This window comes from Aedes aegypti, chromosome 2 (assembly GCF_002204515.2).
Source record: "Aedes aegypti strain LVP_AGWG chromosome 2, AaegL5.0 Primary Assembly, whole genome shotgun sequence".
Lineage (NCBI taxonomy): Eukaryota > Metazoa > Arthropoda > Insecta > Diptera > Culicidae > Aedes > Aedes aegypti.
Window position 1 is genome coordinate 82654738 of NC_035108.1, and position 17094 is coordinate 82671831.

At 37.8% G+C, this 17094-nt stretch overlaps 2 protein-coding genes across 5 annotated transcripts in view; one reads left to right on the plus strand and one right to left on the minus strand.

Annotated features, from left to right (window-relative positions):
- LOC5576444 (bifunctional heparan sulfate N-deacetylase/N-sulfotransferase) overlaps window positions 1-17094 on the plus strand; it is a 653265-nt gene that overhangs the window by 564566 nt on the left and 71605 nt on the right. The gene's annotated exons all lie outside the window — the stretch shown is intronic.
- Window positions 7700-9203, minus strand: LOC5576455 (leucine-rich repeat-containing G-protein coupled receptor 4). The gene is made up of 2 exons (XM_001662592.2): window positions 9057-9203; window positions 7700-8994 (listed from the first exon to the last, which is right to left on the minus strand). Exons 1-2 carry the CDS (start codon window positions 9065-9067, stop codon window positions 8037-8039), a joined length of 969 nt encoding a protein of 322 aa, XP_001662642.1. The 5' UTR covers window positions 9068-9203; the 3' UTR covers window positions 7700-8036.

Consider the following 17094-nt stretch of genomic DNA (forward strand, 5'->3'; position numbering starts at 1 on the left):
AAATGGGAACGCTTTTTGCGGCCACTTATTTGCAGATGTCGATGGCAGGCGTTATTTATTGCGCACATGGACGAAATTTTACTCGTTATGAGTTTTGAAGGCGAGTGGAAACTTTGGAATAGTTGCTTTCCGGTTGAAAGCGTGGATAAATAGCAAAACATTTCTGTGTGCTAATGGGTTTTCAATAAATTATTGAAAACTATTTATCTGAATGTGGTTGACTGAAGTTGGGAAGATTTTTTTTCAGAGAACGCTGTTAAATGACATAATTTAGTGGAAAGGCTGTGAAATCAAATGGAAAGAGACTGGCCCATGATGTTTCTAAGTATCCCTGGCAAAATAACAGATTATTTGTTCAAAGTTTGCTTTTATTTTAGCGGATTAGTGAAGAGATCCTTTTTTCTATTCCAGTGTTTGCAAAGATCTGTGGGAGACACTTGGTTGAAATTTTGCAAATTTATCGTAAGATCGAAGCAGGTTTTTATCTGCCCAAGAAACCTCGCCTTTTTGGGCTTTTAGGACTATAATAGGTTAATATAGAGCGTGTCAGCTGTACAATAGCACATAAGGGGACATGGGGCAAGAGTGCTACGCCCAAATTTTACGAAGAAACAAAACTACTACCTCGCCCGCCAAACCTGGAATTATCAGGGAATTTTGTTCAACCTGGAAAAAAAATCTGGAATTCTCAGGGAATTTCCGCCACAATCAGGAAAATTATTTTGATCAGTAATATGTCGTAGAATTTTTTGTGACACAAAATCTCATCAATTAAAATAAATTTCGGCTGCATCGATGTTAAAACGTTACTTGAGAAGTTCAATCTTTAATTTTTAGGTGATTGTTATTTATTCAGCATAAAACATGTTTAGACAATTGCTTCCTTGCCAGATTAGCAAGTTGGTAAATGCAAGTTCAGATCCCAGTTCCAGTTGGGTTGGACTGATTTTTTTTAATATGTTTTGCCTATTCTACAAAAATGAAAAAAATGTATGAAAAGAGCAAATATTACAACAGGTAAGCAAAATAGTAAATTTCTCAGGTAAGAAGGTCTCTTTTCAGAGTTTTGGTCACAATTTCAATGCAAATATCTGAATAATTTTTAGTTTTATGTAAGATTCCGAAAGTGACTGTTTTCATCAAAATAGTCTCTAGAGTCACTTATTCGCCTTAGCCTGCTTCCAGTAAATCCTGGTGCAAAAATCTACAGAGACAATCACACTACAATTTCATAAGATATTAATGATACTTTTCTCAGATCCCAAGAAATGCTTCGGGAGTTCTAATGAATTGCTTCAGAATTTCATCAAGAAAATCTTAAAGTATTGCAACATTACTTACTTCCTGTAATTTTGACATGGAATATTTTGGAAAAAATTCTAACGATTATCCCAGGATTTCCTGTAGATGTTTTTTTTTTTCACTGATTATTTCATCGATTTTTTCAGTTGTTATTTCCAGAAGGTTTATCACAGATCCTACAGGAATTTTTCCACAACGGTTTACCTCAGAGTTTCGGCATTTTCCAAGAAATTCTACAATAATACCTAGGTGGATTTTTTCATTTTTTTTATTAGGATTCATTTGAAAATTTATCCACGATTACTCTCAGAAATTGATCCAAAAATTTATAATTCGATAAAATCTATTATAAACTATGTATCACAAGAATTCTTGCGGTTTAAACATTTCCCTAATATTTGTTTCAAATAATACTTCCGAACCTCCATGGAGATTTATCCAAATAAAAAAAAAAATAATTCAAGGTTCTACAGCAATTATTACAGGAATTATATCGGAATTTCTTGAAGGAATTTCATCATAGAAGCTTTTACGACATTATTAAGAGATTCGAGTGTTTTGTTTTCAATTATCTCCGCGATTTATTAAGAAAATTGTACGAGTTTCATTAGAGAATCTTGTTGGAATTCATCAGGTTATACTTAGAACTCACACCAGAATGTCGTGGTTCCTGTTAGATTTCTTTTTGTATTCATAATTCATGTTTGTTTTTCTAGACTAGAGGTATTTTAAGTTCATATTTCCAGCCCTGATTTCCCCAAGATATCTCTCCAAGATTCTAAAGTTATGTTAAGAACTCCATCTCATCTGATTTTTGCTATTATGAAACAGATTTATCCTCAAATAGATAAGTTCCATTATTACAGCAAATAATGCAAATATTTTGATTTTTCGAATGCCTGGTGTCAGTAGCGCAACCAGGATTTGGCTCTAGGGGGGTTTTGTAAACTCAAAGTAATGTTTTTTTTTTTTTTTTGAGAAAATAAAACAATTAATATACCTAGGCTAACATTAAAAAAACGAATTAACTTTTGCAAACTGAAGCTTCTCTCTCCAACCCTATGCATACTTTTTTATAAACTTATAAGGAATCTGTTGTAGGATGAGATGTATTTTCGGTAGAGCTCCGAAGCGAACAAGGCTTGGGTTTTGTTTAAGTTTTCGAGTACAAAATTTAAATCAATACTTTTAGCATAGAAGCGCATCTTATTTTCGATATTCAGAAGATTTTTCCGACAAAAACCCCCCCTGGCGAAGAGAACAAAACATCCAAAAATATGAACAAATGGCCAAGAAGGAGCTCTATCTGGTAAAGTTTTCCAATAATTTTCCGAATTTCGTTTGTGGGGGATAGAATAATCTTCAGGTTCCATAAAAAATAGCGAAAGGTTTTATTTTTGAAATATGGAAGAGAACCATCATCTCCCTTGATCTTTTGTGGATTTTTTTTTGTAATCATTAAAAACTACAGAATTTCTTCTCCGGAAATTCACGTGCTCTCTGAAACAAGATTTTTGAAGCGTATTTTGCTTCAATCCGCTGTGTAAACGGTCTCAATATGCACAACGCATACATATCTGCATGTATGTTTGACAAACTTCTCGTCCAAAACATTTATCAAAATAGCAAGATAATTTCTTTTTTATAAAACTATTCGGGGGTCTTGATGAAACACCTGTATTAAAATAGTATCGGAAAAATCATAATTGACGAAGTCTTAAGTTACGAGGCCAATATATGATCTAGTCCGGTCTGTCTGAATATCGATCAAATTGGTAACTCTTGAAAACAAATCTGCTCTGGGGGGAGGGGGGTTTGACCTCCGAACCCCTTCCCCCTACCTTGGTTGCGCCACTGCACTATAGTCCAGAAAGCATTTTACGTAGAAAGATGCATTTTGAGCTTTAGAATGAAACATTAGACGAAAACGGTCTTCTACAAAGTTGTTTGTATTAGTTAAGCCCTTTGTTTGGTGTTATTGAAAATTAGGGTGGACCACGTTTTCATAGAAATGGTGTAACTTACTTTCTTATTTGTAGAAATAATAACTAAGAATAACTAAAAACGTGGTTCACCCTAATATTAAATAACACCAAACAAAGGGCTTAACTAATACAAACAACTTTGTAGAAGAACGTTGGGGCCTTCCTTAGCCGAGTGGTTAGAGTCCGCGGCTACAAAGCAAAGTTATGGTGAAGGTGTCTGGGTTCAAATCCCGGTCGGCCCAGGATCTTTTCGTAATGGAAATTTCCTTGACTTCCCTGGGCATAAAGTATAATCGTACCTGCCACACGAAATACGAATGCGAAAATGGCAACTTTGGCAAAGAAAGCCCTCAGTTAACAACAGTGGAAGTGCTCATAAGAACACTACGCTGAGAAGCAGGCTCTGTCCCAGTGAGGACGTGATACCAAGAAAGAGAAGAAGAAGAACGTTTTCGTCTAATGTTTCATTCTAAAGCTCAAAATGCATCTTTCCGCGTAGAACTTATTCCTGGACCACTGTGCACTGCCTGGGGTATATTTTCCTGAAACTCAGAACAGAATGCCCTGTACAGAAATTTTCTGATGTCCTTAAATCTGAAACCTATTTTAAGGGAAGGGTTTCCTTAAGTTTGAATAGACTATTTTTTCATATCTGGTATTGATGATTAAAGGTACTTTAATAATAAGCATAACTGGTTTTCATGGAAAAGAAAAATGAAAATCGCCATTTGTTTTAATTTTTTTTATATTGTTTAAACATATAAAAAAAAAACATGTTTTTTATTGAGTGAAAAATACTGATTGAAATTTATTGATATATTTTTTTTCATTTTCAAGTGTTTCAAAGTCGATCTACATATCTTTGTAATCTTTGTAATTTGAAATTAATTATTCGTCAATCATTTATGTATTTTGGAGAACTTCTTAGACCTGGAATTACTTTTAAAACCTGAAAAATCCTGGAAGGAATTATGTTCCTGTAAATGAGTAGGCAGCATGTGAACATCTTTCCCAAGCAACGCACATGTTATAATAGAGTATTTTAAAACTATATATGACCAGAACTGGTCATATATCAGTTCGTAATACTCAAATATAACATGTGTGCTATTTGGGTTGATATATTTGTTAAGAGCAAGCTTTGTACAATTATAGGGTTTATTCAAACCCTAATTTTAGATTTTTGAGGTATTTTAGACACAATCTGAAACGATTGCACCTCATTGGCATAAAGTCGTTTGGCATAATGACCGTTAGGCATAATGAGAGATTTAGAATGAATATCGGCATTTTTAGGCTTTTACCGAGATCAACACCAACAAATCCATGGCAAAAAGTTTTCGTAGGTACTCAACTAGCGTGGCGTTCGCTCAGAGATTTGCTAAGTCATGGATGTCAAAAATTGTTGTGACATTAGAGCGCAAAACTAAATAAAACTAGTGACGGGTCTGATGGAAGACCTTTTCAGGAAAAAACATATTTGCAAGAGCACAATATTTTTCGTTTGAAATATTCAAGGCTTTTACGCAAGATAAATCTTCTCACAGCATAACTCGAATGAACAACACATTTTTCAAAGAAAATATTTGTGGCCAAAGTTTTGAAAGATTCAATAATAATTTTAATATTGGAAGTGTTAATCAAATATACCGTATATTATCGAAAGAAGAGAAATTTGTAATTGAAACAATATTTTTCCCAGTATACCTCAGAAGGAGATCATGTGCTTTGTTTAAAACAATCATTTATGTTGAAATATTAGCAGGTTCTAAAGTAATGCTCAATCTAACAGCGCGGCTTGCAAGAATTGATAAAACAGCAAAATATAATTTTTTTTAACATTTAGCTTTACTAAATTCAATCTTATAACTGTATAAATATAACGAACAGCCTATTTTTAAAAGAAGGCAAAATTTATTATTCAAACAATAGAAGATTGAACGCCAAAAATTATTGCGGCGCAATAAAGCGAAAGGACATAAAAAAATGCGTTCAGAATCTTCGGGTTAACTGCAGTAATCGATTTCTCTTGCGCAGATCAATGTTATCGATTGCCGTTCTCATATCAGTTGGAAACAAAAAATATCTAAAAAATATAGCTTCAAAGAATAGTCTTTGTCTAAAAAAATAAAATTTATTTAAATTTTAAATCAACATTTTTTATACCTATTATCATGGTTTTTTTTTTTTTATCTTTATTAACGAGATTTTTAGCCCTGGGCTAGTTCATCTCGGGACCATGGTTGCATCATACTTAAAAATAACATCTGATGTTCGAAAGAAGGGTAAATTTGTGCTAAATATATCAAAATCTTCAGTGCAAATTTTTTTTTTCAATAGCGAACCTCTAAAGAAGAATTTATGTTTGAAAGACGGGTAATTTCTAGATAAATAATAAAATACTATTGGCAATAACTTTCCTACTATGCTTTAATTGATTCAAAAGCATATGATTGTAAGTGTCATATTGATTTGGATCAATTGGCTCCAAAAGAAGCTTGATGTCGTCAGAGGGGTTTAATAGAAACGTAAAAACGAATGTCATCTTAAAAAATCTTTAGTTTCAGATCCATTTTGCCAAACTACTATTATGCCAAACGACCATTATACCAAACGACTTTATGCCAAACGGTTTTATGCCAAACGACTTTATGCGACAGTTTTAACGAGACTCTCGATCATGATTTAACTTTCATGTACCGTAAAATACCCCGTTTGATAATGTGAGTAACTTTGATAAAGTGGAATCCAAACCATACTGAACGAATCTTAATGCAATCTATTAATTGTTATCGATGACTAAGGTGACTGGGGGCCCAGATAGCCGTAGCGGTAAATGCTCAACTATTCAGCAAGACCAAGCTGAGGGTCGTGGGTTCGAATCCCACCGGTCGAGGATCTTTTCGGGTTGGAAATTTTCTCTACTTCCCAGGGCATAGAGTATCTTCGTACCTGCCACACGATATACACATGCAAAAATGGTCATTGGCATAGTAAGCTCTCAGTTAATAACTGCGGAAGTGCTCATAAGAACACTGAGCTGAGAAGCAGGCTCTGTCCCAGTGGGGACGTAACGCCAGAAAGAAGAAGACTAAGGTGACAGTACTTGTTTTAAAAATATAAATCTTTCAAACATAATGCAGATATATTCCGAATTTATTACAAAAAAATATCAAAGTTACCCCGTTTTGCGGTACCTGGGATATTTTAAGAAAACGTTCAGTATTTGGGATAAGATTTCGTAATTGGAAGGTAAAAATATTCTTTCGGAGAAAATTTTCCCATACATTTTCTATGTGACAGTTTTAACTGCAAATTTGAGTTTTCTTGAACTCAATATGAAAAACAACCCTTAAAGTTCAAGAAATTCCCAGACATAATATTATGAAGCTTTCAGGGTGTGGAAATTTTGTTGGTATGCTTATCCTCGTATTGAAAAAAAAACTAAGGTACAAACAACTTCGATAATAATTGAAATTTTGCCATCGTGATACAAAATAAGAAATATATCTAGAGCATCATCAATATATGGATATTATATAGAGTTTAGACACAATATTTAAAAAAATATATTTCACAGAAACAAAAATAGCTACAGAAACTCGCTTAGCAGTTCAGACTAACAGCAAAAGTCTGAAAATTTTAAAATATTTGTCGAAAAGTCAAATACAGTTTGATTTAGTTGCTTAATTGTAAGCTTTATTTAGACGCCCTGTTGAACCTTGAAATAACATAGTTAAAATTATAAAAAAATAAATAAATATAAATCACTTTGTGTGGTAAATATGGATAAGTTATGAGTGAATTATGAAAAAAAAATCAAAATTAAGGAAAGAATGACTGACATAAATCGTACGTCATGATTATTGTAGGAATTATAGGATCGATTTAGGCGTGTAGAAAAACAGATTTCAAACAGAGTGGTGATCAAAAACAGCTGCTCCGCGCAACAACTTCATTTCAAAAGGGCTCCGCGAGTAAAAAAGGCTGAAATCCCCTGATTTAGGTAAAAAATTAACTTAAATTAATTTAATCATTTGAAAAGAAAAAATCTTGATCAACCATCGAAAAAGGGAGGTATCGAATTACAGAACCTAAAACCAGAGCAACTGCGATCCAAGAGACCATAGAATTAACCATGGAAATCATTTTTTTCTTTGGTTTTTTACTCGCTATCGAGATACGGTATATTGAGTAAGGGAGAGTTGATTGTAGTTTTATGAGTGCAACACTATCCTGTAACAAATTTCATTACTTTCAGACAACACACATTTTGTTTTGTGCTTATCTTCTATAGAGTGCTTTCGATGATATTTCACAATTACACTAAATTGTCTTGTTATTGACGACCTTGTATCGATTCTTTGAAATTTGGTTGACAGGCTTTTCTTTACGACGTATTTCAAATGTGATTCAGGACCATGTGGAAAGCTTGTTTTTATTTATCCTATAAAACTTTTATAGCTAACACTACAAGTAATTGTTGCATCCAACTGTTTGAGATACCATGCCTTTCTTATGAGTCATCAAACTGTTAAACTATCAGTGAGGAATTTAACACATTAAAAATGAGATGTCATGTTACTTTCTCCGGAAGGCACTGTCAACTTAATATTACCTCGACGAAGACCACAAGTCATTCAAAACTTGAAACTTATCTTCAATGTTTGTCACATAGACGTTCGTGCTTCAATATGTTCATCACTTCATCTTCATTTAGCATTTTAAAACATCATCCTCAGCAGCAGATTACACCTCACCATCCGCCTTATTATCCACCACCCGTTCCTCCAGCTTACGTACACTCTCGTTCAACCGCCCAACCACATCCGTAAGCTCTCGATTGTCCTGTGCCAGCTTCAGCAGCTGTTCCCGATCGTGACGCAACTCCTGGCCCTGCATCTGGAACAAAAAGTCCAAAACCGTCCGATAGCAGCAGATATCGCCCACCCAATTGTGTCGGCAAATGGCGTCCTTCCGGGCGATCTGGATGCTCCGGGCTTCGATGTGACCCATGGCGAACTCCAACCAACGGCAGTTCCAGGGATTTTTGCGTAGGGATATGGCGTTCAGGGCGGGGAATGATTCTACAAAGTACGGGATGAAGTTCAGCTTGTTCTTGCTGAGGGACAGGGTTTGCAGGTTGGCGAAGCGTAGGCCCAGTTTGGAGTCGAGCGTTTTGATGAAGTTGTCGTAGAGGGAGAGGACCTTGAGGGAGGTGGCGTTGGTGAACATCTCCAGATCGACGTACTCCAGGGAGTTGTTGTAGAGGAAAAGCTTCTCGAGCCCTTCCAGGTAGCGGATGTTCTTCGGGATGACGTTAATGGCATTGTGGACGATGGTTAGCGTTTTCAGGTTTCGACTTTCGGTGGGTTCAACGTCGAACTCGACGAGACCGTTCCGTTGGAGGTTAATTTCTGTTAGATTGCTGACAGCGATCATGAATTTCCGGATGGCGGTGTGGTTGTACATGTGAAGCAGTCGAACTCCAGAAAGTTGGGCGTAGATATCCTTCGAAAAGTTCGGGATGGATCCGGATTTGATGAGTAGGATCTGCTGTTTAGGGAATTCTAGGGTTTTTGCACTGGCGGGATCGCCGATAACTACATTCTCCAGGAAGCAGAAGCCAGCTTCGTTGATCACGGAACATTTGAAGCTTTTGCACAGTGATTGCGACAGATAGGCGACGATGAAGATTGATGACCACCTAGAATTAGGAATCCGTTTTGATGATAATGAATTTGATAATATTGTTGTTCAACACCTTACCAAATATTCATGACTGAGCAGAGTGACTTCAGCACACAGAACTAAGCGACCCGTTGCAATTGATAACTCGAGCAAGACTGAAAGATTGGAATTCTTTACACCAGACGCGTGGAATCCGAACCGTCTGGTTCTTATCAGCAGTCATACATTCTACCGAACTTCGATAAACTTTGTAGTAGCTGTGTGATGTTGTAGTAGCAGAAACGGAGAAAGCGGAGAGCAAAAGGTCCATGCAGCATCCGGTTATGTTGTTCGACGCCTCCGATTCCGATGTGGTTAACGCCCTTTTCCGAAAACACAAACTCATTATTGCCACCAAGGTCGACGGTTTCTGTGGGCTATCAGGCATCTAGGCCGAGTATTCAAACTGCGACCCGTTCGATGTGATGCATTTAGTGCAGTTGAATGAATTAATCAAAATGCGATTGCAGGAAGGGTACGGTGGGGCGAAAGTTCGACCGTAGTAGAAAATCAATATTTTATATAAACTATATTGGCTGACCACAAATAAATACACACGGTGAATACAATTTTGGTGAACAAACTTGAGTCAACTCAGAAAATCTCAATCGATTTCTTTAATATTTGGAATGCTAGTCTTCTTCTTTTTGGCATTACGTCTTCACTGGGACAGAGCCTGCTTCTCAGCTTAGTGTTCTTATGAGCACAGTTATTAACTGAGAGCTTTCTTTGCCAACGTTGCCATTTTTGCATTCGTATATCGTGTGGCAGATACGATGATACTCTATGTCCAGGCAAGGCAAAGAAATGTTCATTGAGAAATGATCCTGGACCGACCGGGAATCGAACTCAGACACCTCTAACCGCTCACTCTAACCACTCATCTGAGGAAGGCCCTTTAGAGTGCAAGCTTCTAACATGAAAAGCGTTCAAACCAACATGACATTTGTAACATTAATCAGTTTTCGTTTCAATTGAGCTAGAAATCTCAGAAAGAAAATCTTTTGCCCCATTTTACCCTACAGGGACAACCCACAGTTTTACACCAGAAGGCAAACGAAGAAGGGGAACATTCTACGAAATCTCTTTGATGTCCATTACTGCTGGGAAGCCAACACGGGGGAGGCGTCGAAATATGCAATTTAGTGATTGGTACTGATTTGTGCATTTTGAAGGCAAGCTCATTGTTAGCATTACTGACCATGCTGAATAATTAATGACACCCTATAGTAGGTCACTGGGAGCCGCTTGATGCTTGTGGACATCAAGCCATTTGACAAGCGAACGTGCGGAATGCTACTATTAGTTCCGGATTTAAATGGGTCGTTTCTAGTGAAACAAACTATCTGTTTGAGTAAGAAATTGACTACAAAGTGATCGAATCGAAATCGAATCGAAATCGAAATCGAATCGAAATCGAATCGAATCGAATCGAAATCGAATCGAAATCGAATCGAAATCGAATCGAAATCGAATCGAAATCGAATCGAAATCGAATCGAAATCGAATCGAAATCGAATCGAAATCGAATCGAAATCGAATCGAAATCGAATCGAAATCGAATCGAAATCGAATCGAAATCGAATCGAAATCGAATCGAAATCGAAATCGAATCGAAATCGAATCGAAATCGAATCGAAATCGAATGAAATCGAATCGAAATCGAATCGAAATCGAATCGAAATCGAATGGAATCGAATCGAAATCGAATCGAAATCGAAATCGAATCGAAATCGAATCGAAATCGAATCGAAATCGAATCGAAATCGAATCGAAATCGAATCGAAATCGAATCGAAATCGAATCGAAATCGAATCGAAATCGAATCGAAATCGAATCGAAATCGAATCGAAATCGAATCGAAATCGAATCGAAATCGAATCGAAATCGAATCGAAATCGAATCGAAATCGAATCGAAATCGAATCGAAATCGAATCGAAATCGAATCGAAATCGAATCGAAATCGAATCGAAATCGAATCGAAATCGAATCGAAATCGAATCGAAATCGAATCGAAATCGAATCGAAATCGAATCGAAATCGAATCGAAATCGAATCGAAATCGAATCGAAATCGAATCGAAATCGAATCGAAATCGAATCGAAATCGAATCGAAATCGAATCGAAATCGAATCGAAATCGAATCGAAATCGAATCGAAATCGAATCGAAATCGAATCGAAATCGAATCGAAATCGAATCGAAATCGAATCGAAATCGAATCGAAATCGAATCGAAATCGAATCGAAATCGAATCGAAATCGAATCGAAATCGAATCGAAATCGAATCGAAATCGAATCGAAATCGAATCGAAATCGAATCGAAATCGAATCGAAATCGAATCGAAATCGAATCGAAATCGAATCGAAATCGAATCGAAATCGAATCGAAATCGAATCGAAATCGAATCGAAATCGAATCGAAATCGAATCGAAATCGAATCGAAATCGAATCGAAATCGAATCGAAATCGAATCGAAATCGAATCGAAATCGAATCGAAATCGAATCGAAATCGAATCGAAATCGAATCGAAATCGAATCGAAATCGAATCGAAATCGAATCGAAATCGAATCGAAATCGAATCGAAATCGAATCGAAATCGAATCGAAATCGAATCGAAATCGAATCGAAATCGAATCGAAATCGAATCGAAATCGAATCGAAATCGAATCGAAATCGAATCGAAATCGAATCGAAATCGAATCGAAATCGAATCGAAATCGAATCGAAATCGAATCGAAATCGAATCGAAATCGAATCGAAATCGAATCGAAATCGAATCGAAATCGAATCGAAATCGAATCGAAATCGAATCGAAATCGAATCGAAATCGAATCGAAATCGAATCGAAATCGAATCGAAATCGAAAATCGAATCGAAATCGAATCGAAATCGAATCGAAATCGAATCGAAATCGAATCGAAATCGAATCGAAATCGAATCGAAATCGAATCGAAATCGAATCGAAATCGAATCGAAATCGAATCGAAATCGAATCGAAATCGAATCGAAATCGAAATCGAATCGAAATCGAATCGAAATCGAATCGAAATCGAATCGAAATCGAATCGAAATCGAATCGAAATCGAATCGAAATCGAATCGAAATCGAATCGAAATCGAATCGAAATCGAATCGAAATCGAATCGAAATCGAATCGAAATCGAAATCGAATCGAAATCGAATCGAAATCGAATCGAAATCGAATCGAAATCGAATCGAAATCGAATCGAAATCGAATCGAAATCGAATCGAAATCGAATCGAAATCGAATCGAAATCGAATCGAAATCGAATCGAAATCGAATCGAAATCGAATCGAAATCGAATCGAAATCGAATCGAAATCGAATCGAAATCGAATCGAAATCGAATCGAAATCGAATCGAACGAAATCGAATCGAAATCGAATCGAAATCGAATCGAAATCGAATCGAAATCGAATCGAAATCGAATCGAAATCGAATCGAAATCGAATCGAAATCGAATCGAAATCGAATCGAAATCGAATCGAAATCGAATCGAAATCGAATCGAAATCGAATCGAAATCGAATCGAAATCGAATCGAAATCGAATCGAAATCGAATCGAAATCGAATCGAAATCGAATCGAAATCGAATCGAAATCGAATCGAAATCGAATCGAAATCGAAATCGAATCGAAATCGAATCGAAATCGAATCGAAATCGAATCGAAATCGAATCGAAATCGAATCGAAATCGAATCGAAATCGAATCGAAATCGAATCGAAATCGAATCGAAATCGAATCGAAATCGAATCGAAATCGAATCGAAATCGAATCGAAATCGAATCGAAATCGAATCGAAATCGAATCGAAATCGAATCGAAATCGAATCGAAATCGAATCGAAATGAAATCGAATCGAAATCGAATCGAAATCGAATCGAAATCGAATCGAAATCGAATCGAAATCGAATCGAAATCGAATCGAAATCGAATCGAAATCGAATCGAAAATCGAATCGAAATCGAATCGAAATCGAATCGAAATCGAATCGAAATCGAATCGAAATCGAATCGAAATCGAATCGAAATCGAATCGAAATCGAATCGAAATCGAATCGAAATCGAATCGAAATCGAATCGAAATCGAATCGAAATCGAATCGAAATCGAATCGAAATCGAAATCGAAATCGAATCGAAATCGAATCGAAATCGAATCGAAATCGAATCGAAATCGAATCGAAATCGAATCGAATCGAATCGAAATCGAATCGAAATCGAATCGAAATCGAATCGAAATCGAATCGAAATCGAATCGAAATCGAATCGAAATCGAATCGAAATCGAATCGAAATCGAATCGAATCGAATCGAAATCGAATCGAAATCGAATCGAAATCGAATCGAAATCGAATCGAAATCGAATCGAAATCGAATCGAAATCGAATCGAAATCGAATCGAAATCGAATCGAAATCGAATCGAAATCGAATCGAAATCGAATCGAAATCGAATCGAAATCGAATCGAAATCGAATCGAAATCGAATCGAAATCGAATCGAAATCGAATCGAAATCGAATTGAAATCGAATCGAAATTGAATCAAGTATGTTTAGTACTTTTTTTTTATCAATAAACAACTTTCATGTCTGTCCTGTACTTCAAGTGCCCGTATTATCGATAAATTACAAAACTCAGGTAATCCGAAATTGAGAAAAGCTACTTATGCAGAAGTAAATTGCCCGTATCTGCCTCTGTTCACCAGACCAGCCTTCTCATCGGAAAACTTTTGATGCGGTTGACCGCACTTCGAGAGAATTATTACCACCCTTTCCCAGTTCTTTGAATGTTTACATCCTTAGAAATTCCATTCTACCAGGACCAGCCCGGAGGAAGTATTTTTAATTGAATTTAATACCATTTTGCAAGCATTCTTCGTTCCGGAAACAAAACTAAGAATCTGCCCGTTTTGTTTGCCAGTGAGGATGAAGGGGAAAACTTTTCCATTTTCGAGTATAACGCTACTACACACAAAAGTGCAAGAGTGTGCAATCTTTGCTTCCCTGACCGGCCCATCCTTCCGTTTCTCTTTGGCCTCGATACTGAAATTACATTCACTGCTCCGGTATTAAAAAGCCATATTCGTTCTCGAGTAAATCAGTGCCCGAGAGCTGGGGGTAAACAAAAACTAATTCCATCCGGTTGCAGCCGGCAACTCTGAGCTTGCCTCTTAGCCCCTTTATTTCCAGAACGAGCCCAGGAAATCTTTCCTGGAAAGTTTTTCCACGTTGTGATGTGAAATAGGCTACGGGTTCTGAAAATAATTCGGTTTTGGCCAAAACCACAGCAAAGATCTACTGGCGGGAAAGCGATAATGGGTGGAAGTAATTTTCGACTTTTTCGCAATGCCACTCACGATCTTGAAGATTAGGTTAGCGAGTCAGCTTGCGGTGATTTTGATTTATGGTGGAAAAGTATTAGGGGAGAAAAAGCAGTTCTGGGGATTTCTAGGAGATGTCCTGAGAACTTCTAGTAGAAGTCCTGTTGACTTCTAGAAGAAGTCTTGAAGACTTTTAGCAGAAGTCCGTAAGACTTTTAGCAGAAGTCCGTAAGACTTGTAGCAGAAGTCCTGAAGACTTCTAGCAGAAGTCCTGAAGACTTCTAGCAGAAGTCCTGAAGACTTCTGGCAGAAGTCCTGAAGATTTCTAGCGGAAGTCCTTAAGACTTCTAGTAGAGCTCCTGTAGACTTCTAGCAGAAATTCTGAAGACTTCTAGCACAAATGCTGAAGACTTCTAGCTGAAGTCAAGAAGACTTCTAGCAGAAGTCCTGAAGACTTCTAGCAGAAGTTCTGAAGACTTTTAGCAGAAGTCCTAAAGTCTAGCAGAAGTCCACAATACTTCTAGCAGATGTCCAGAAGACTTCTAGCAGAAGTTCGGAAGACTTCTAGCAGAAGTCTAGAAGATTTAAAGCAGAAGTCCAAAAAACTTCTAGCAGAAGTCCTGAAGACTGCCAGCAGAAAACCTGTAGACTTCTAGCAGAAGTCCTGTAGACTTCAAGCAGAAGTCCAGTAGACTTCTAGCAGAAGTCCTGTAGACTTCTAGCAGAAGTCCTGTAGACTTCTAGCAGAAGTCCTGTAGACTTCTAGCAGAAGTCCTGTTGACGTCTAGCAGAAGTCCTGTTGACTGCTAGTAGAAGTCCTGTTGACTTCTAGTAGAAGTCCTGTAGACTTCTAGCAGAAGTCCTGTAGACTTCTAGCAGAAGTCCTGTAGACTTCTAGCAGAAGTCCTGTAGACTTCTAGCAGAAGTCCTGTAGACTTCTAGCAGAAGTCCTGTTGACGTCTAGCAGAAGTCCTGTTGACTGCTAGTAGAAGTCCTGTAGACTTCTAGCAGAAGTCCTGTAGACTTCTAGCAGAAGTCCTGTAGACTTCTAGCAGAAGTCCTGTAGACTTCTAGCAGAAGTCCTGTAGACTTCTAGCAGAAGTCCTGTTGACGTCTAGCAGAAGTCCTGTTGACTGCTAGTAGAAGTCCTGTTGACTTCTAGTAGAAGTCCTGTAGACTTCTAGCAGAAGTCCTGAAGATTTCTAGCATAAATCCTGAAGACTCCTTGCAGAAGTCTTGGAAACTTCTAGCAGAAGTCCTGAAGACTGCCATCAGATGTCCTGTAGACTTCTAGCGGAAGTCCTGAAAACTTCTAGCAGAAGTCCTGTAGACTTCTAGCAGAAGTCCTGTAGACTTCTAGCAGAAGTCCAGAAGACTTCTAGCAGAAGTCCAGCAGACTTCTAGCAGAAGTCCAGCAGACTTCTAGCAGAAGTCCAGAAGACTTCTAGCAGAAGTCCAGAAGACTTCTAGCAGAAGTCCAGAAGACTTCTAGCAGCAGTCCAGAAGACTTCTAGCAGAAGTTCAGAAGACTTCTAGCAGAAGTCCTGAAGACTTCTAGCAGAAATCCTGAAGACTTCTAGCAGAAGTCCTGAAGACTTCTAGCAGAAATCCTGAAGACTTCTAGCAGAAATCCTGAAGACTTCTAGCAGAAGTCTTGGAGACTTCTAGCAGAAGTCTTGGAGACTTCTAGCAGAAGTCTTGGAGACTTCTAGCAGAAGTCTTGGAGACTTCTAGCAGAAGTCTTGGAGACTTCTAGCAGAAGTCCTAAAGACTTTTAGCAGAAATCCTAAAGTCTAGCATAAGTCCTAAAGACTTCTAGCAGAAGTCCACAAGACTTCTAGCAGAAGTCCTGCAGACTTCTAGCAGTAGTCCTGACGACTTCTAGCAGAAGTCCTGAAGACTTCTTCAAGAAATCCTGGGAATTTTTAGCTGAAGTTCTGCATACTGCAAGAAAAATCTTGAGTCTTCGAGACTTCTTACATAAGATTTGTACCTAATCAATTGCGTTTCTGCCCTAGTTTGATGAAATCTTTTTGATTTCATTTTTCCAATTGTAGAAGCCCGTATCGACCTGATTTAACCGAGCCCGTTTCTTATTCAATTTTATAAACTCTCATCTCGCTCCCCTATTGAGAAATCCTCGGCAAATTGCATTGACTGTTGATACCACCTTCATTTGCAATGTAGCACTTCGCATCTCCCCATTTGGCACCGATCCAATCTGAAGGAGCTGGCGCTGCTACCAGTGATGGAAAGTGGCAAACGCTTCATCTGAACTGGAACAAAAACAAAACCAAACGCTCCCGAGCGTCAGAGCGCTGGCTTACTCGCATCTGTCGACTCCCGAGTAACTGAAGCTAAAAATGATTCGCGAACGTGTTCGGAGCTGCTCAGAGTCATATTGTGCTTTTGAGAAAAAAGCTGCTTACCCTCCGAGATTTATGGTTTTCAAGGGCTTTTGACTACAAACGAGTAGTTCACTGTCGATATGATGGTTATACAATTAATTTGTCTGTCAAAACCATAATAAATCACACCTTGCTCGGTTACTCGCGAGTAAACGCTCGCGAGCTTGTTGCTACTTCTTTTGACATGTTCTCCCGAGCGGACGGGTGGGGGCTTACTCACACCTAGCCAGATCCCGAGTCTGTGATGTTTGTTATGCGTTGGTATACACTCGTGAGCTGCTTCGTGATGCGAACTTTTCCAGCACTGGCTGCTACACAGGACTTC